This window comes from Gracilinanus agilis, chromosome 1 (genome assembly GCF_016433145.1).
Source record: "Gracilinanus agilis isolate LMUSP501 chromosome 1, AgileGrace, whole genome shotgun sequence".
Taxonomy (NCBI): Eukaryota; Metazoa; Chordata; class Mammalia; order Didelphimorphia; family Didelphidae; genus Gracilinanus; species Gracilinanus agilis.
The window spans coordinates 778465607-778485542 of NC_058130.1; the positions used below are offsets into that span (position 1 = coordinate 778465607).

At 51.0% G+C, this 19936-nt stretch overlaps 1 protein-coding gene across 1 annotated transcript in view; it reads right to left on the reverse strand.

Moving 5' to 3' along the window:
• Positions 1–3342: 3342 nt before the first annotated feature.
• PLA2G3 (phospholipase A2 group III) overlaps positions 3343–19936 on the reverse strand; it is a 55532-nt gene continuing 38938 nt past the window's right edge. Inside the window, 10 exon segments of the mRNA XM_044685491.1 lie at positions 3343–3562; positions 4614–4730; positions 4840–4969; positions 7922–8397; positions 9880–10014; positions 10624–10756; positions 11201–11870; positions 11873–11932; positions 11934–12002; positions 14656–14772. Coding sequence (XP_044541426.1) covers positions 3343–3562; positions 4614–4730; positions 4840–4969; positions 7922–8397; positions 9880–10014; positions 10624–10756; positions 11201–11870; positions 11873–11932; positions 11934–12002; positions 14656–14772 — 2127 coding nt within the window.

The window sequence follows — 19936 nt, forward strand, 5'->3', positions numbered from 1 at the left end:
TGGGAGTTTCCTTCTTGGATGGGCTCGGGGGGCCAGAAGTTTCCACTCAGCAGGAATGCCCCATAAGTGGGCCTCCAGCCCCCCTTCTAGACCTCTGGTGACGGGAAGCTCATTACCTCCTGGGGCATCTATTCCATGTTGGGTTGGGGCTAGCATTATTAGGAAGTTTCTCCTCAGCTGGCATCTATCTCCTTGCCATCGAGGAGAACCAGAGCTGGGAGGGAATCAGCTAACGAAACCCCCTCATTCTGCAAATAAGGAAATATCCAAAGAGTTTGGGTCCCTTTGCCCAGGTCTCACGGTTTATGCATGAATGGCAGAGCTAGGATTTGAACTCGGGAAGGATGAAAAAGAGCATTTATTGAGCACCTACTATATGCCAGGTGAAGCAGCTTGGAGTCAGGAAAACCTGAGTTCCAATCTTGCCTCAGACACTTCTTAGTTGGGTGATCCTGGGCAAGTCACTTTGCCCTGTTGGCCTCAGTTTCCTCAATCTGTCAAGTGAGCTGGAGAAGGAAGGGACCAACCCATTCGGTATCTCTGTCAAGAAAACCCCAAATGGAGTCACAAAGAATCAGACGGGACCAAAATGACTGAGCAGCAATGGGCCAGGTCCTGTGCTTTGGAGCTTTACAAATATGATCTCACTGGATTCTTACCACAACCCTGTAAGGAAATTGAGGCAGGCAGAAGTTGAAGTGACCTGCCCAAGGTCACACAGCTAGTAGCACACAGCCAGTAGGAATCAGAGACAGGACTCGAACCCAAGGCTTCAAGGGAAGGTATTTACCACAAAAGGGGAACTCCCTCCAGAAGCTTCCATTCTTCCATCCTTGGGGGGGAGGTACATGTATACATGTACAGATGAGTAAAGGCAGAATAATTTGAGGAGAAACTTCAAGCATGGATTAGGCACCTACCATGTGCAGGGCAGCAGGGATACAAAGACAAAAATCAGTCTGCCTTCAAGCTCTCATTTGAAGGGAGAAACACCATGTCTTAAAACGAAGAAAGACGAAAATAAATCTGGGAGCCTTGGAGGATCGAGAGCTTTGAAAGAAACCAGTGAGGCTATGAGGCAGAAAGAGGAGAGGCAGGTCATTCCATGCATGGGGAACTGGCAGGACAAAGACATGGAGGTGGGAGATGAAGGGCTAGACCAGGGATTGTGAACTAACTGTACAACAAAGGCATCTGCCAGTTGCCTGATGATATGGGGTGGACATTAATGTGGATAAAGCCTGCTTCCCTCCATGGGCAAACGCCCCCCCAAAGGGTGACTTAAATCTGTATCACAGCCCTGGAACACGGCCTAGCGCACAAGGCTTTGTCGACGGGGGAGTTTTCTTTGAGTTGTTTTCCATCGTGTCTGACTCTTCTTGGCTCCATTTGGAAAAACCATGCAAGTGGCTCGCCATCCCCTTCTCTACCTCATTCTTTTTTAAACCCTTCCTTTCTGTCTTAGTCACAACTGTAAGGCAGCAGGCGTAAGTGACTTGCTCAGGGTCACGCCGCCAGGAAGCGTCTGGGGGTGCCTGGATCCCCGATAATTGGAGGAGAAGGCTGGGGGAGACCCACACTTCCAATAGTAGGCCAGTACAGGCTTCTCCAGAGGGGACATGGAGTGATGACTAATCCTCGAAGGAAGCTCAGTGTTCGATCACCCCCAGCTTCCCAAGACAATTCCTTCCGCCGTAGGCTGTCACGGGAAGGAGGGATTTGCCTCTTTGTGCTTGTCCCGAGGTTAGAACTCCTAGTAATGGGTGGAAATTACAGGGCATTCAACTAAGCCGAGACTTCCTAGCAATTATGGTGGCCGCACAATGGAATGGGTGGATGTGGAGGTGGTGAGTTCCCCAGCCCTGGAGATCATCAAACAGAGGCTCAGGGCTGGGGGGTGGGGGGACCTGGAGAGTTACAGAGGAGGGGCCTGAAGGTCAGAGAAAGAAAGGAGCTCCCCAAGGTCAACCCGTTGGGAAACTTCAAGGGTGAGATTCGAACTCGAGTCTCCTGACGACGGGCTATTTCTTCTTCAGGCAGTCCGTGCTATGCCTCCATGGTGAATACCAGCATGGATGCCACACTCTGTCTCTGAGACTCATCCCCTCCCCAGCAGCCTCTGCCTTGGAGACGGAGAGCACAAAGGAGGGGGAAGGTTCTTCGGTGTCCCCAAGACTTCAGCCCAGCTCAGCCCTCTCCTCTTGATCCGGCCCCTCGTCCCCATTCTTGCCTTCTCCACCGACATGAGGGTGGGCAGGATCAGGGGCATCTCGCTGGGAACCGTGGAGGCTGCGGACACAAAGGTGCCACGAGCCGCTCACCATGGAGAGCAAGTGACCGCTGGCATTGCATCCTGGGGGAGAAGTCAGACACAGTCCAGGCCACGGACTGAACGGGGTGGGGAACCCCCATACCTTCCTCCCCCCGCCATCTCCCTGCCCAGGCGGTCAGTCAGCTCCTCATCCCAAGGGCAGAGACAACCAAATACAAAAGTTTCTTACACGTTTACCTTCTGCCTTGGTATCAGTTCTAAGAAGAGGGGCAGGGGCTGGGCAATTGGGCTGAAATGACTTGCCCAGGGGCACACGGCTAGGAAATGTCAAGGCCAGATTGGAACCCAGGACCTCCCAACTCCAGGCCTGACATGCTGCCCCTGCCCGATAAATTAAACTGGAGGCAAGACTGGCACGAGCAGGGCCTGGGGAGGGCACTGAGGCACGTGCTGTGAATGGGGCCAGCCGTGTGTCTCTTGGAGTGGGAGGCTAACGGGTGCGTTGGCCGGCTCAGATTCTTTCGGGGCATACAGAAGAAAGGATCAGAGCTCCAGAGCAAGTCCAATCCCCATCTTTTACAGATGAAGAAACTGAGGCCTGGAAGGGTAACAAACCATCCAGTGCTTCACACTCTAGGTAGGTAAACTGAGGCCCACCTACACGAAGGAATGTGCCCATGATCCCACGTGGAGCCAGAGAAGAACCCAGGTCTCCTGCCTCCCAGCCCTGAGACCATTCTGTGCTGCCACAATGACCCTCACCCCAACATTAGCGATGACAGTGATGTCAGCCCCCTGCCCAGCTGGCCATGGGCATCTCCAAAGGTGCCAGCCCAATCTGGTCAGTGGTGGGCAGCAACGCCCTTTGGTTCTTATTGTTCGTCCTGAGTAGAAGATTGTGGATGGGGCAGGCCCGCTTCCAGCCAGCGCCAAAGCCCAGATGGGCAAGGAATGCCCCCTGGGCAGGCTGGAGTTGAGGCTGGGCCCAGGGATGCTCAGGACTCCGTGGGGCCCAGGAGGGAGCTTCCCCTGCATGTCCGGCCCCTTAGATCCCGCCAGCTGCCTCCCTGTCACTGGGCGGCCCGGGGCCCTGCCGAAATCCTCCGGAGGCACTTGTCATAGAGCGTCGTGGTGCCACCATGCTCCTGCCCCCGCCTCCCGGCCTGCAGCCGCCTCTCCCGCCTTCTCTTCTTCTTCCCTGGCACCTTGCTCTGCCATCCGGCCTGCTTCTTCCATAGACGCCGCAGGTGCCGGGCAGGGACCATCACAGCCCGAGAGCCACCTCTGCAGCTGGGGGAGGAGGGAACTGGGTCAGCCAGTGTCGATGAAGCCCAACATGGCAGAGCTAGGAGAAAGGGCCCTAAGAACAGAGTGTCAGGGCTGGGAGGGGGCCCAGAACAGGGGGTGTCAGAGAGCTGGAGGGGCCTAGAACAGGGGGTGTCAGAGAGCTGGAGGGGCCTAGAACAGGGGGTATCAGCTGGAGGGGCCTAGAACAGGGGGTGTCAGGGCTGGGAGGGGGCCTAGAACAGGGGAGTCAGAGCTGGAGGGGCCTAGAATAGGGTGTGTCAGAGCTGGAAGGGCCTAGAACAGGGTGTGTCAGAGCTGGAGGGGCCTAGAACAGGGGGTGTCAGGGCTGGGAAGAGGCCTAGAACAGGGGGTATCAGCTGGAGGGGCCTAGAATAGGGTATGTCAGAGCTGGAGGGGGCCTAGAACAGGTGTGTGAATTGTCCAAGGTCATGGAGGGAATGGGTAGAAGAACAAGGATGAGGCTTCAGGCCGCCTGCTGCCCCGTCTCATGATCTTCCCAGCACATGTGCTTCACCCCCTTCCCTGGGGTGCCCATTCCTGGCACCAAGAACCCCAACCATCCTGTCCCTTGATGCCAAGGTCACAACTTAAACATGGCGGTCTCTCCTGCCACCTGCTGGACAAAGAGCTGTGCTGCAGGCTCAGGCATCAATGGGGTGACAAGGAGGGAAGAAAAGTCTGCCTAGCCCAGGGGTTCCCAAACTTTTTTGGCCTCCCGCCCCCTTTCCAGAAAAAATATTCCTCAGCCCCCTGGAAATTCATTTTTTTAAATTTAATAGCAACTAATAGGAAAGATCAATGCCCCTGTGGCCATCACCGCCTCCCTGGATCACTGCAGCACCCACCAGGGGGCGATGGCGCCCACTTTGGGAATCCCTGCTCTAGTCCAATCTCTGCTTCTTACAGAAGAGGAAAACAGGCAGCAGAGACCGGCAGGGATGTGCCGAGTCATGCAGATGTTAGCAAGGATTTGAACTCTGGGCCAGTGTTCTCAGCACCGTGTCCCTCGTCCTCTACGGAACGCGACACTCACCCACTGCTCGGTCCACAGTCCTCGGGGGGTTCCAGCTTAAAGCAAGTCAATGCCAACAGGTTCCAGAGCTTGTCCTCCACCTCATTGGGGCTCTTGGTCCTCAGCACCTTGGCCAGCCTGCAGGGGCACCCGGGGCTGAGCCCTTCCTGCTCGTCCCTCCCTCCCTCCCTTCTGCCCCTCCTCCAGCGGCTGCCCTCCTGGACCCACGTGGGCCGTCCGTGCTCACCGTCTGGTACAGTTACAGTGGAAGAGCGTGTGGCTGCCCGGATTGCGCAGCTGGTACTTGGTCTCCCGGGGCTCGATCTTGTGCTGACATCGGTCCAGTTCTCGGTAGCACTGGCAAGTCTTGGAGAAATCTGGAGGTGGGAAATGTAGCCTCTCAGAGACCAAGGAAGGGGCTGGGCTCGTGCCAACAAGCCTCTGGGCATGCGCCCTTGGGGTGGGCATCGGGGGCACCTCTTAGAAACACACACCCGCTTAGGGACACGCAGAATCGGACCCACAGACAGCTAGGCGAGAACCAAATTCCTGATGGTTACAGCAGAAAGAGCCTTAGAGTCAAAGGCAAGAGGGGTTCTGATCCAACCTTCGATGCTCACTACCTGTGTGACCTTGGACAAGGAACTTCAACTTACCCAGCCTCAGTTTCCTCAGCGGTAAAGCGAGGATGGGTTGGCCCGTGTAACCCCAGGGAGAATGCTATTAGGTTCAAATACCCCTTCTAACACTCACTCCCTGTATGGCCTTAAGCAAGTCAATCACCTCCTTGGGCCTCAGTTTTCTTATTTGTAAAATGGGAGGATTGTACTAGGTGGCCCCTGAGGGCCCTCCCACCTCTAAATCTATGCTCCTATGAGACCTGAGTTCCAATCCCAGCTCCAACAATGACTGCCACTGAGACCTTACCTCTCTTTCCTTCTTTGTCAAATGAAAGGGTTGTTCTAGATGGCCTCTAAAGTCCTTTCCAAGTCTGAGTCTAGAATATGACAACTCTATGACACTCTATAAGTGTTTAAGGACATCCTTGGACCCACACGGAATCACAGCCTCACCTCTACCCACCCCTTCACTCCACCGGCCTCAGTGCCCTCCAGCTTACACATGCCATGTCCTCACAAAAAATCCCCAAGATTCCAGCGACAGTGGGGTCCAAATCTCCTTGGTTTGGGGGCTTACCAGTCCCAAGTTCAAATCCTGCCTCTCATTTACTACCTGTGTGGTCTCAACAAGTCCCTTCTTCTCCATTTCAGCATCTAAAATCCTAGATCAGTCTGGGGGACCTCAAGAAGGTCCCTCCTGGCTCTAACCCTAAGATCCTAAACCTAACCTTCTTCTTTTTTTAATTTCTTTTTTATTATTTTATTTTTTCTTATAACCCTGACCTTCCATCTCAGGATCAATACTGTGTATTAGTTCTAAGGCAGAAGAGCAGTAAGGGTAGGCAATGGGGGTGAAGTGACTCGCCCAGGGTTACACAGCTAGGAAATGTCCAAGGTCGGATTTGAACCCAGGACCTCCCATCTCTAGGCCTGGCTTTCCATCCACTGAACCTAGTATTGATTCTAAGACAGAAGGCAAGGGTTTTTAAAAAAAAAAAAACAAACATTGGTTAAGTGCTTACTGTATTCCTTGCATTGCACTAAGAACTTGGGTACAAGGAAAGGTAAGAACCCAGGCCCTGCATTCAGAGATCTCCCATTCTAATGGGAAAAAAACATGTAAATAATTGGGCACCTACAAGATTGTAGTAAAGGAGGGTAATCTCTGAGGGGGTGGCACTAGCAGGAAGGAGACTGGGAAAGATTATCTTGCATAAGGTGGTATTTTAATGATCTCAAAAATGATCCTCCAGGCAATTTGGAAATTTGCCCAAAGGGCTATAAAATAGTGCATACCCTTTGATCCTGTAATACCACTACTGGGTCTATCTCCCAAAGAGATAAAAAAAAAAAGGGGGGGGGAGAAATGACCTACTTGTACAAAAATATTTCTAGCAGCTCTTTTTGGGGTGGTAAATAAAGAATTAGAAAATGAGGGGTGTCCTTGATTGGGGGATGACTGAACAAATTATGGTGATGTAGGTGGTGATGTGGGACTATTGTGCTATAAGGAATGATGAATTGATGGATTTCTATAAGAACTGGAAAGACCTCTATGAACTGATGTGGAATGAAATGAGCAGAAGCAGGAAAACATTGTACATAGTAACAGCAATAGTGTGGAATGATCAACTACTCCTAGCAATTCAAGGATCCAGGACAATTCTGAGGGACTTAAGACAAAGAATGCTAACCACCTCCAGAGAAAGAACTGTTGGAGTTGGAATGTAGGTCAAAGCATAGTCTCCTTCACATTAGTTTATTTGGGTCTTTATTTGAGGGTTTTGGTTTTATGAGTATTCTCTTACAAAAATGAACCCTATAGAAAGATGTTCTATAGGATAATACCTATATAACTCAGATTGAATTGCTTGCCATTTCCAGGAAGGGGGGGAAGACAATTTGGATCCTATACCTTCAGAAAACATATGTGGAAAATTGTTATTACATGTAATTGGTAAAAGAATATATATTTACAAAAAAAAATGGTCCTCCAGCCCCTGTTGGAAGCTCTCTGGAGAGGGGAGCTCACTGCCTCCTAAGGTGGCCCATCCCACTCAGGACAGCATTCCCTGTGAGGAAACCTATCCTAAATCAGCTTCTCTCTCTGCCTCATCAAACACAGACTTTCATGGGTACATGAAGGAATGCAGGGAAAATACACATGCATCAGAAACAACAGCTGCTGTTCGTTTCAATGGTGAATAAGCCCTTTACATCAATTATCAGGGCAGCTAAGGTGGTAAGTGGATATGGGGTCAAGTAAACTTGTCTTCCTAAATTCAAATCTGACCTCAGACACTTACTAGCTGTGTGACCCTGGGCCAGTCATTTCACTCTTTCTTAGTTTCCTCACCTACAAAATGAACTGGAGAAGAAAATGGCAAACCACTCCAATATCTTTGCCAGGAAAACCCCAAATGGTGTCACAAAGAGTGGGACACAACTGAAAATGACTGAACGATAACCAGTATTCTATCTCCCAAGCCATCGTGAGCTTGCATCAGAGCCTGGTTCTCAGGCCACTACCCCTCTGGGGGGCACAGCCCCGTGTTCACACCCAGAATAATTTTCATACTCAGACACACCAAGACTCAACACTGCTAGGTTCCTCAGGAGAAAGGTCAGGGCAGGAAAGCCCAGTCTTGGCCCCATTGCCTGGAGGACCATGTCCACTTCAGTGAACTCATCCGTTATTAGGCTACTCACCTTGGTAGGTCTTATCAGCTGGGTGAAAAGTGGGCTTCGGAGTTCCTTCTCCAGTAGTTGGGGCCTTCAATGGTCCCTCAGCAGCTCCTTCTGTTGGACCTCCAGACACTTGTGTCCCTCCTGGCCTCTGGCCTCCATCCTGGGATCCCCCCTGAGCATGGTGGTCCTTGACCACCTTCACTGACTTTCCTGGGGTGGTCCCTACTTGGGGACTCCCCAAGTTGGGAGCCAGATGAGGCAGGGTTGGAGATGGTGCTTGGGCACTGATGTTTGCTTTCTGTAGATTGCTGGACAGAGTGGGGGGAGGTTGGAAATGGGACCTGTGCCCCTTGGACCGCCTATGCTGGCCTCCATGCCTCTGCTTCGGCTGCTTCCTCCGGGAAGGCTTCTCTGCTTGGCTAAGCTGGATCTGAGTCACATTGAAGCGACTTGGTTGCAAAAGTCGGGCCCGGGGAATGGGGCCATATTTCTTACACCTAGATATGGAGCAAAAGCAGGAATGGCTCACAGGTCCACAGGCTCCTAGATCTGGGGCTGGAATGGCCCAAAGAGGCCATTTGGGTTGGCCTTCCCATTGTAGAGTGGGACAAACTGAGGTCTGAGGAACTGAAGGGACTTGGAGTCTCTGCCCTCACCATTCTCTGCCTATACTTTGGGGGACGCTATAGGCCCAGCTCAGAGGAGTATCTCCAGGGAGGTAGGATAGCACCATACTTAACACACAATAAAGCCAAAAGGTGCTTAATAAAGGCCTGTTACATGCCTTAACACACAATAGGTGCTCAATAAAGACTTGTTATGTGTTACTTGTTCTAAGGTTCCTCCCAGCCCTGACACCCCCTTTTCTGAACTCCCTCTTAGCCCTGACACCCTCTGTTCTAGGTCCCTCCCAGCCCTAACACCCCTGACATCCCCTATTCTAGGCTCCCTCCCAGCTCTGACATCCCCTGTACTAGGTCCTTCCCAGCCCTGACACCCTCTGTTCTAGGTCCCTCCAGCCCTGATGTTCTCTGACATCCCCTGTTCTAGGCTCCCTCTCAGCCCTGACATGGTCTAGGTCCCTTCAGACCTGACATTCTCTGACATCCCCTGCTCTAGATCCCTCCAGCCCTGATGTCCTCTGACATCCCCTGTTCTAGGCTCCCTCCCAGCCCTGACATACCCTGTTCTAGGTCCCTTCAGACCTGACATTCTCTAACAACCCCTGTTCTAGGCTCCCTCCCAGCCCTGACATCCCCTGTTCTAGGCTCCCTCCCAGCCCTGACATCCCCTGTTCTAGGTCCCCCCTCTGTTCTGTCACTTGCTGTTCTCCATACACCTTGAGCCTGGTGTATGAGCCTCCATACACCTTCCCCTCCTGGGGAAGCTCATCAGCATGCTGTCTTACTGGTTTGGTGCCCTTGGGGCTGGGCTCCCGCCTATTCCCAGCCTTCTCTCCCAGGGGGGAGCCCTGAGAGTCTCCCCAGTTCCAGGCCCCTCATTTTACTGAGGGGGAAGCCGAGGCAGTCCCGGAAAGAAGGCCCCCCACCCCAGGCTCACAGCCGCTGAGGGAAGAACTACCTGTTTCCCTGGAGGTCAAGATTCCCCCCAATGTGTCAGCAGAGCAATCCTGTGAGGCTCCAGGGAGGCAGTAACATGACCTCATCATACAGGTGAGGAAATCGAAACTGCGGTGGGAAATGGCTCTCTCACAGCTGCCCAGGTAGGAGGCAGAGAGAGCCTTGGGAGGGCAGACCCACTTCCAGGCACAAACTCTCACCCGCTCTGCCAAGGGCCCAGCCAGGGTGCCCCAGACCCTCCGGCTAACAGGGGGATCAGCGGGGGAAGGGTTCTGGGAGGAGGCGCCCCGTGGGGCCCCCCAGGATCCGCCGGGACCTTTTCCTCGGGCAAGAGATGGGCAGCAGCAAGGAATCGGGAAAGCCTGGCCGGTGCTGCCAGCCTGGCACGAGGCTACCTACCCGCCCCACCAGTACCACTGGATGCACTCCTCCTTCTCCTCCAGCACAAAGCAGGGAATTTCCAGCAGGTTGAAGAAGGTGGTGCCCACAAAGTTGGAAATGGCATCCTGCTGGCTCTGGAGGCAGCCCTGGAACCTGGTACCAGAAGCCCAAAGGTTGGTCCCTTCCGCCCATGCATGGTGGTACAGGAAGGGGAGGTTTGGAAAGGGGGGGGGGCAATTTTGGGGGGCAATCCTGTGATTTGGGGGGAGTTGGGGAGGCCCCCAGCCAATTGCCCCAGGAATTCAGAAACTCAGAAGGGCAGGGGATAAGAGCCCAGAGGAGCCTCCTGTAGTGGGGGGGGTTCTCAGCCTTTTTGGGGGGCATTTCTATGAGGGTGAAGGACCCGACCGGATAGGAGTTTTAAATACAGAAACCCAAATACTCTGGATCTCAAAGCAAACCAATTGTGTTGAGACGGAGACGTTCACAACCGTCGGAGGTCTTCCCACGGACCCCTGGGTGAAGGGCCAACCTCCCCCAGCCCTCCCATAGTGGGATCAAGGCAACGGAAGCCAGAACTCCCGGAGGAAAAGCCCAAGTCCTGGACTGCCGATCCCTCTATGGGGGCTCCCTCCCTGCCCCCCACCCCCAGGCTGGAGCCCAGAGAGGTGCCAGGACACCTTAAGGATATCTGAACCCTGATCCTGCATCCTCTCTGCCAGTGGAGCATCTCCACCCACCCCCGAGCTCAAGGCCACTCACCTGGTGTCGCAGTCGCAGTGGGAGATGGTGTGGAAACGGTAGTTCCGAATCCCATAGTTAAACTCAAAGGGGGAGATGTTGTGGGCACAGCGGTCGTGCTCCCGGCAGCACAGGTCTGGCCCCTGGAAGAGGCCTGTGGGAGGAGGCCACACGCCCTCAGCAGGCATGAGGGGCCACCCCATGCCCCCATTCCTTCCTCTGCTACAAGGTAAGAGCAGAAGCCATCCCTGGGCCCCCCCAACACTCCCCTCCCAACTCCAGTTCCTCTCCTCGGGGCAGACTACAGTGGAATCATCCCTTCTCCATCGATTTAGACTGGACAGAACCTCAAGCCATGGAATCCAACCCCCTCATTTTACAGAGGAGGAAACTGAGGCTTAGCACCACTCAGGTCATAAGTGGCCAGGTCAGGACTTGAACCCAGGTCCTCGGACTCTAAATGAACGGATCTTCCCACGACCACATCTTGCCTCTTAGAGTCTAAGCTCAGAACAACACGCGAGTTCCCTTTAAGGAGGGCTTTTCAGAGGGGCAGCCTGCCCTCTCCCCAAGACTCCCGTGGAAGAGCAGCTCTTACCCAGCTCCGTGGAGTTCCCTGCCGAGTTCCCAACTCCACACCACAGTGTCCCGGGCATGGTCCAGCCCCTCTTCACCCGCCGGTGCCCACTGGCTGCCAGGTGCTCTTCCTCCTCCTCCACCTGCCCTTTGGTCCCCTGCCCCCAGGTTGCTTCCTGCCCGGGCCTCGGTGGCACCTCCTCCGAGCTGCTGCCACAGACATCTTGCTGCTCCTGGAGGGCTTCCAAGGCCTGCTGCAGTCCGGGACTTAGGGCATGGGCAAAAATGCCAAGGGATGTCTTCTTGCCCCTCTCCCGGGCACATGCAGCCTGATATGGCAGAACGATGGCAGCTTCCTCCCAATGGGCACACTCCAGCAGGTGGCCCTGCCCATCCCAGCTGGCATGGAAGAGAGCCAACCCTTGGGGGCCGGGGCTCAGGAAGCTCAGGGTCCGGAGGGGAGAAGTGGGCACTGTCCTGGGCACTGCCAAATGGCAGAAGGTGTTGTTCCAGATGAACCTTGGCACAGGCTTCCCCTTAGCCAGCACTACCCCCACAGGGATGAGCACCCACAGGAGCCACCTTGGGTGTCCCATCTCGGCCCCCCTCGCCCCCAGACACTCCTCCCCTTCTGCCCACTCCCAGAGGGTCCCACGAGGCTGCCCAGGAGCGGAAGCAAAGCTGGCACGGGGTGGGATGGGGGGGAGAAGTGCCTTCTGGACCAATGAATGGAGGGGCCGGCAGGCAGGCAGGCAAGCAGGCAGGCAGGCAGGCAAGCAGAGGCACCGGCTCCGGAGGATGAAGCATATGGGGTGATCTGCGCTCTGTAACTGAATCCACCAGCCACGCTGGGCTCCAGGGCGGCCTCTGATTGGCTCAAACCCTTTTAAACCACCCGGCTCGCCCCGCCCTGGGAGTTTCTTTCTGCCCTTTACCTGAAAGCCCGGGGGATTGGGAAGCCCATCCCTGCTCTCGTGGTCTCAGGAACACAAGGATCTCTGGCTCTGTTTCCCTTTTCCCCTGCTGCTGGGAGCCCTGAGGAGCTGCCTAGTTCCCTACGGTAGGCACAAAGAGGAGGGCCATTCATGTAGGGTGATGGGCTGGGCTTCAGTGCCAGGGAAATGGTTGGCACTGCCCCACCTGTGTCACAAATCAGCTGGCGCTGGGCCATTGAGGAAGCTGACTAGGAATGAGGTAAAGGGCAAGGGAACGCTCTGGGCAGCCAGGGTTCAGGGTCCTGGCAAATGTGGGGAGAGTTCTGGAGGGGCCCCCAATTCCCTAGCCTCATCCCTGAAGCAGCTGTCCTAGTTACTGGTAAATCTCAGGGTGGCAAGGACCAGAATGCAATGCCAGCTGTCCAGGGTTACACTTGTTCGGCTCTCTCCTCACCCCACCCTCCAATCTGGGTCTTGAACCTATAACTCTGGGGTTGAGCCAAGGACCTGTCCATCCACTCTCCACCCAGCTTTCTCTGTGGCTGAGTCACCAACCTGTGGGGCAGTGCTTTAGGGGCTTGGCAAAGTGATAAAGCCCCAGGCATGGAGTCAAGAAGACTCATCTCCCTGAGTTCAAATTTGGCCTCAGATACTTCCTAGCTGTGTGACCTTGGCTAAGTCACTTTACTCTGCCTCAGTTTCCTCATCTGAAAAATAAGCTGGAAAAGAAAATGGCCAACCACTCCAGGATCTTCTCCAAGAAAACTACGAATGGCATCATACAGAGTTGGCCATAACTGAAAACTTCTGAACAGACACTGTGCCTTGGGAGCTGGTTAGGGCAAGGAGGCATCCCAGAAGAATGGAAAGAGCCCTGGATTTGGAACCAGAACCCTTGAGTCCAATCCCAGGCTGGTACTTCACAGTGAAGTGGAACTGGAGGCCCAGAGAGGGGGAGCTCATAACTTGTCCAAAATCACACACCAAGAGAGCGCCAGAAATCAGATGCTGGGCGTGGAGTCCAGAAGACCCAAGTTCAAATCATGCCTCCAACCTTTACTAGCTGCGTGACCTTGGCCACATCAATCATTTCCCTAAGCCTCAGTTTCCTCTTCTCTGTCTTTTGGAGGCTGCTGTCTGTTCAGTCATTTCTTTCCAAACTGAAGGGGTTGGACTTGATGGAGTTCTGGGACATTATGATTTGTACATGGAGGGGGGATCTGGACATGGGGATTTTGTCTGTAAATATGTGTTTGGGATGGCAAGAAGAGGGGGTTAGACTGGACCACCCCTGAGGCTCTAGTATAGGGGTCAGCAACGTATGGCTCTGGAGCCATATCTGGCTCTTTCGAGGGCCAGATATGGCTCTTTCTGCAGGAGCCATAAAGTCCATTTTTTTTTTCAGGCGCTGTTACAGGAGCAGCACTGTGAGCACTGTACGGCTCTCACGAAATTACATTTTAAAAAATGTGGCGTTTATGGCTCTCACGGCCAAAACGGTTGCCGACCCCTGCTCTAGTGCCTTCCTTGGGAGATAATCCCTCCCTTGTCTTGCCTACATCTGGTCAGGAAACAGCGTTTTGCCTTTGGTCTCTGCTTCTAGGGAACAACAATGATTGACTTCCTCTTATCTCTGCCCAGAGGGGCTTAGCACAGTGCTTGCTGGCCCAAGCTAGGTGCTTGATCAGTGACTATTGACATCTAGGCCGGGATCACCTAAGAATATCAGAAAGGAAAAGGACCTTAGAGAGCTCAGGACCCTAGATCTGGAGTGGATGTGCCTGCCAGAGAAGCACTATGTGACCTTGGGCTAATCACTTCCTTTGCTCAGCTTCAGTTTCCTCCTCTGTAAAATGAGGGGATTTGGCTCTTTGGCCTATTTTTGGATTTAGGGTGCTACGATATCTATGAGGGGGAGGTCTATACACACACACAACTTAACCTCGTTTTACAGACGAGAAAATGTCCAGATAAAACCTTACACACATTCACAGACACGTATCAATGAAAAACAAAGGCCATTGAGTCCAAACCCCCCGTTTTACAGAGGGAGAAACTGAGACCCAGGCAGGGTCCTCCATTTTCCTGTCTGGCCCTCAATAACCCCTTCTTATTGGGAAAATGCCCCTCAGGCAGTTGGAGAGGCCATGAAGGATATCAGCTTCTGGGAGCTGGCAGCTGTTCTCTGCTCTGTGATCTTCAACTCCCCCAGCCCAAGGCCACCCTGTCAGTCAGTCGTCCCAGCAGCTGGAGGTGGGGGTGGGTCACAGAGGCTTGGGAAGGGGGGAGCCTCTGGGGTGGGAGGGGAATCTAAGGAGCCCCTGGGAGCAGAGGAAGCAGGTCGGGATGAGGTTCAGAAGGAAGCATTGGGGGGAGGCGCAGGTCTTCTATCTTCCCCTCTCTCGGGGCCTCAGCTAGAGGTTGTGGGACCAGCCCCAGATCTCCGACCGGTACTTGCTGTGTGACTCTGGATATGTCAGACCTCAGTTTCCTCCTGTGCAAACGAGGGATCCCAGCATTTCAGGGGGCTGTGTGAAGGCACCTTGGATAGAACTAGGAGATGGAGGGGCATCCCTGGGCAGTGGAATTCAGCCCCCAAGGATACAAGTTCAGATCCAGCAACAAGGGCAAGTCCCTTCTCTCCGGACCTGTTTCTTTCCTTGCAAATAAAGAAGTTGGATTTCCTGATTTCTGAGCCCCCTTCCTGATGCAGAGATCCTTAGGCCCACGTCTGGATCTTAGCTCTGCTACTGTACTCCCCACAAGACACTGGGGCTATCCTGGCCCCTCTCGGGGACTCAGTTTCCTCCTCTGCCAAAAGAGGAGGCCAGATGAAGATAAATGCTGAGTGCTTTGGACTTGAGTCGATAAACACTGGGAAGAATGAATAATTAATAAGAATGCCTCAGCTGTCTCTCTCCGTGATTCCTGCCACTTTCTGGCCCTGGTGTCCCCCCTCCTTCTGCTCCTCTGCAGCCTCCTTCCCTCTAGGCACAGCCTCATCCTTCTTATCGCTTATCAGAAGCCAAGTTAGTCTTAATAAGGAAGAGGAACGGATGGAGGATGTGATCCTCTTGGTAGTGAGCAGGTGGGAAGGTCAGAGATTCTCAGGCCTCAGCAGGATTTGGCCTCCCCCTCTTTATCCCTCAGCCCTGCTGGCTGAGGCCTCCACTGGAAGGTAGGGGGAAACCTAGTATCCACCCCCACCCCCACCCCTCTGAGGCACTGAGTCAAACCTGAGCCAATGAAGAAAGAGGTCAAATGGACCGGAAGGGCATCTGGTCCCCAGGGGCCAAGGATTCAGAGCAGAAGTTATGGGTGGCCTCTAAATCAGCCAAATCTGGGCCTGGCCTGGCCTGATCCAGGACAGAGAGAGCCTGAGGCACCGCACAGAGCCAGCAGGGAGCTTTTCATGGTGGAGAGAGAGAATGAGATGGGGGAAAAAGGGGGGAGCCGAGCCAGAGATGTGAGGGCTGGGGAGAGAGGGAGGGTCTCAGAGGCCCCTGGCTTAGACAAGAGGAAACTCCTCTGGAATGGAGGATCATCCATTCCAATAGAAGCCAATCAGTGATTGTTCATCTGCTCTGTTCTGGGCCAAGATTTAATTCACTGTCTGGACACAACAGCAAACATCCCACCAGGGAGAAGTAAATGAAGGGGGAGGGGGGAGAAACAGGAATTAGTATCGGTTCAGAAGAGAAAGAGATTGAGGAGGGGTCAGGGGGGCTTCCTGCAGGAGGTGGGGAGAATTCCAATAGCCCCAAAGACCACGGACAGTACAGTGAGGAGTGGGGGAATGCAGGAAAACGAATCAATGGATGAGATCAAGATCAGGCCCAGGTTTGCAGTTCAGGAACCAAAAATGAAATCCTTTTCGGCTTGGCCTTAGTTAAGGAGATTCATATAGTTCTATCCCCCGAGGCTCACAACCAGGCTTGTCTAGTCTGGAGTGTGGAAACCCCGGTTGAAGAAAGTGTCAGTAGTGGGAGGTAGAGACATAGGGAGGGAAGGAAGGATTGATGATAGTATGGCATAGGGAGAAAGGCATTTGACTGGGAATCAGGAGACCTGGGTTCCAATCTAACCTTTGCCACACCTTGGAGCATGAGGCAGATACCTTCTTTCCTGTGGTCCTGTTAATGTGAGAAGTTTGGATGAGATGGTCCTTCCAGTGTGGAGCAGAAATGTCTAGTACTTCAGAGTCAGAGGATCTGAGTCTCAACTCTGTTGCTTGCTGTTAGCCTCTCGAGGCCTCAGTTTCCTATTCTGTAAAAAGCAGAGATTGGGCTTGATGGGCTTCTAAGGTCCCTTGCAGCTTCAGAACTAGGAATATGAACAACTTTTTGCTCTAGAGAACCAGACAGGGCCCAGGCTGAGGCCCATCTGGACTCAAAAGGAGGGCTCAGGGACTAGTGTATTATCAGGGCCTTCTATAGATAAGGAGAGAATTGTGAGATCAAAGCAGAAAACCAGATTGTAAAGGGCTTTCAATGCCAAACAGAAGTTTGTATTTTACCCTAAGGAAAATAGGAAACCAGGGGTGATACAGTGGATAGAGTGACAGGCCTGAAGGCAGGAAGACTCACCTTCCTAGGTTCAAATATGACTTTAAACACTTACTAGCTGTGCGACCCTGGGCAAATCACTTAACCCTGTTTGCCTCAATTTCTTCATCTATCAAATGAGCAAGAGAAGAAACTGGCAAAACATTTCAGGATTTTTGCCAAGAAAACTCCAAATGAGGGACTCATTTGGTCAAAAGCAACCAAACAACAATAACAAAGGTAATAGTTAAAAATTTTTTAATCAAAATCTAGCTCCTAGTTTTAATTTATAAAATTCAGTGGTTTTCTTTCAATTCTGTTCATTTCTCCTTTGATTTTCAGGGTTTGTATTTTGCTGTTTGAAAGTTTCTTATTTATTACTGTTCTAGATGTTTACAATGGGAAGAGTTGAGGCAGGCCAACCCATTAACAGGCTATTTCAATCATCAAGGTTTGAGGTGATAAAGGCCTGTGAGTGGTGTCACTGTCGGTGGAGAGAAGAATATTCAAGAGATGCTGCTGAGGTGAAATCTGCAAGAGATGTTGATCAGGTGAAATCTACAAGAGATGTTGTTGAGGTGAAATCTGCAAGAGATGTTGATCAGGTGAAATCTACAAGAGATGTTGCAGAAGATCTTTGGAGAAAGAAAAAATGTATGACCAAACAAGAGATAGAGAGCATTATAAGGTGTAAAAAATGAATAATTTTGATTATATTATTTAAAAAACTGCTGTACAAACAAAACTAAAGTAATCAAAATTAAAAGGAAAACAATAGACTGGGGAAATTTTTATAATAGATTTCTCTGATAAAGGTCTTATTTCTCAAATCTCTAGAGAACTCTAAATCAAGTTTATAAGAATATAAGCCATTCCCCAATTGACAAATGGTCAAAAGATATGAATTAGCAATTTTCAGATGAATAAAGCAAAACTATCAATAATCATATAAAAATATTCTAAATCCTTCTTGATTAAAGAAATACAAATTAAAAAACAAAACTGAGTACCACCTCTTCCCTATCAGATTGGCAAAAAAGACAGTAAAGGAAAGTGATAAACGTTGGAGGGGGTGTGGTAAAAATGGGACACTAGTGCATTGTTGATAGAATTGTGAACTGATCCAACCATTCTGGAGAGCAATTTGGAACTATACCCAAAGGGCTATAAAACTTATGCACACCCTTTGATCCTGTAATACTGGGTCTGTATCCCAAAGAGATAATAAAAAAGGGGGCAAGGACCTACTTGTACAAAAATATTTATAGCAGCTCTTTTTATGATGGTAAATAAAGAATTGGAAATTGAAGGGATGTCCATCCATTGAGGAATGGATGAACAAATTGTGGTACATGTTGGCTATGGAATACTATTATGCTATAAGAAATGATAAGCAAGATAATTTCAGAAAGAGCTGGAAGATTTGCATGAACTGATACAGAGAGAAATAAGCAGAACCAGGAGAACACTGTACATAGTAACAGCAATATTGTACAATCCTGAAAGACTTATGATGGGGAATGCTATCCATCTCCAGAGAAAGAACTGTTGGAGTCAGATGGATGCAGATTAAATAATACTATCTTTCACATCAGTGTATTTATAGTTTTATTTGGGGGTTTGGGTTTTGTAGGAGTGTGCTCTTTCTACAGTGACCAATATGAAAATGTGTTTTGCATGGTAATAAAAGTTAAATTAAATTTTAAAAATCTTAATATATATTATAAAAAAGAGATGTTACAGAGGTTGCACCGGTGAAATCTGTAAGATGTTACCACAGGTGATCTCTACAAGAGATGCTGTGAGGTGAAATCTACAGAAGATGCTGTAAAAGTGAAACCTACAGATGTTGCACAGCTGAAATCTATAAAAGATGCTGCAGAGCAGAAACCTACAAGAGATTTTGAGCTGAAATCTATAAGAGGTGATGTAGAGGTGAACTCTATAAGAGATCCTGCAGAGATGAAATCTGCAAGAGATGCTACAGATCCTGCAGAGCTGAAATCTACAAGAGATGCTCTAGAGATGAAATCTATAGGAGATATTGCACAGGTGAACTCTATAAGAGGTGCTGTGGAGGTGAAATCTATAAGAGATGCTGCAGAGGTGAACTCAGCAAGAGATGCTGCAATACTAAAATATACAAGAAGTGCTATGGAGGTGAAATCTATAAGAGATGACGCAAAGAAATGGATAGGTCTTGGCACCACTCGATATGGAGAATGAGGAAAAGTGAGTCCAGGATGACTCCTAGGTTGAGAGCCTGAGGAACTGGGAAGAGTGCGTAGCCTTCTATAGTGATAGGGAAGGTGGGGCAACTGGAATGACCAAACATCAAAAATAAGGAACTGCTGAAATTGGGGGTTGGGACAGAGGAATGGAATAATCAAATTTATGTTTTAAAAATATCCTTTTGGTGAATGAATAGAGGATGGATTGGAGGGGGGAGAGACCAGTGATGGAGACCAATTAGGAGGATATTGCAATAGACCAGGCAAAAGGAGATAAAGGCTAGAATGAAGGTGGTGGCCAAGTGAGGGGAGAGAAGGGCATGGATAGCAGAGGTGTCGCAAGATTAGAATCAATAAAACTTGGCAATTTAATTAGATGTCAAGATGAGATTGAAGGAAGGATCAAGGATGACTCCCAAGTTTGGGTGACTGGCAAAATAGTAGTTCCCCTCACTGAAAATTGAGAAGTTAGGAAGAAAGGAGAGTTGAAAGAGAAAGATAAGGGCTTTTAGTGCTAGAGAATACTTTAAAAAAAAGACCTTTCTGTCTTAGAATCAATATTATGTATTGCCTCAAGTTAATGCCAAGTGAGCTTCCCTTGCAGTAACTGGGGGTGGTTATTCTGGGGAAGAGAACATTGAGAGAGGCATGAAGTATCTTTAAAGATCTGAAGGACTGTTATAAGGAAGAGAGATTAGTCTTGGATTGTCCACAGGCCTGGGAGTAGCCCAGCAAAGAGGGAGATTGAAGTAAAATGTAAGCAGAAATTCCCTAAAATTTTATACAGTCTCAAAGCTGTCCTGGGGGGCCACAGGAGATAGTTCCCTCTCCCCAGAGGTCTTCGACCAAATGCTGGATGTCCACTTGTGGAAGAAGCTGTAGAGGGAACTCTCCATCAAGTTTGGATTGAGAATTGGCCCCAGAGATCCCTCCTGTATTTTAGATCCTGGGACCTACCAGACATGGGGCAGAAAGAATGAGCAGGTGGTTTCTACAACACATGTGTAGACATGTTATCGGAGGACCTGCTCTGAGTTCTGCCTTTTCC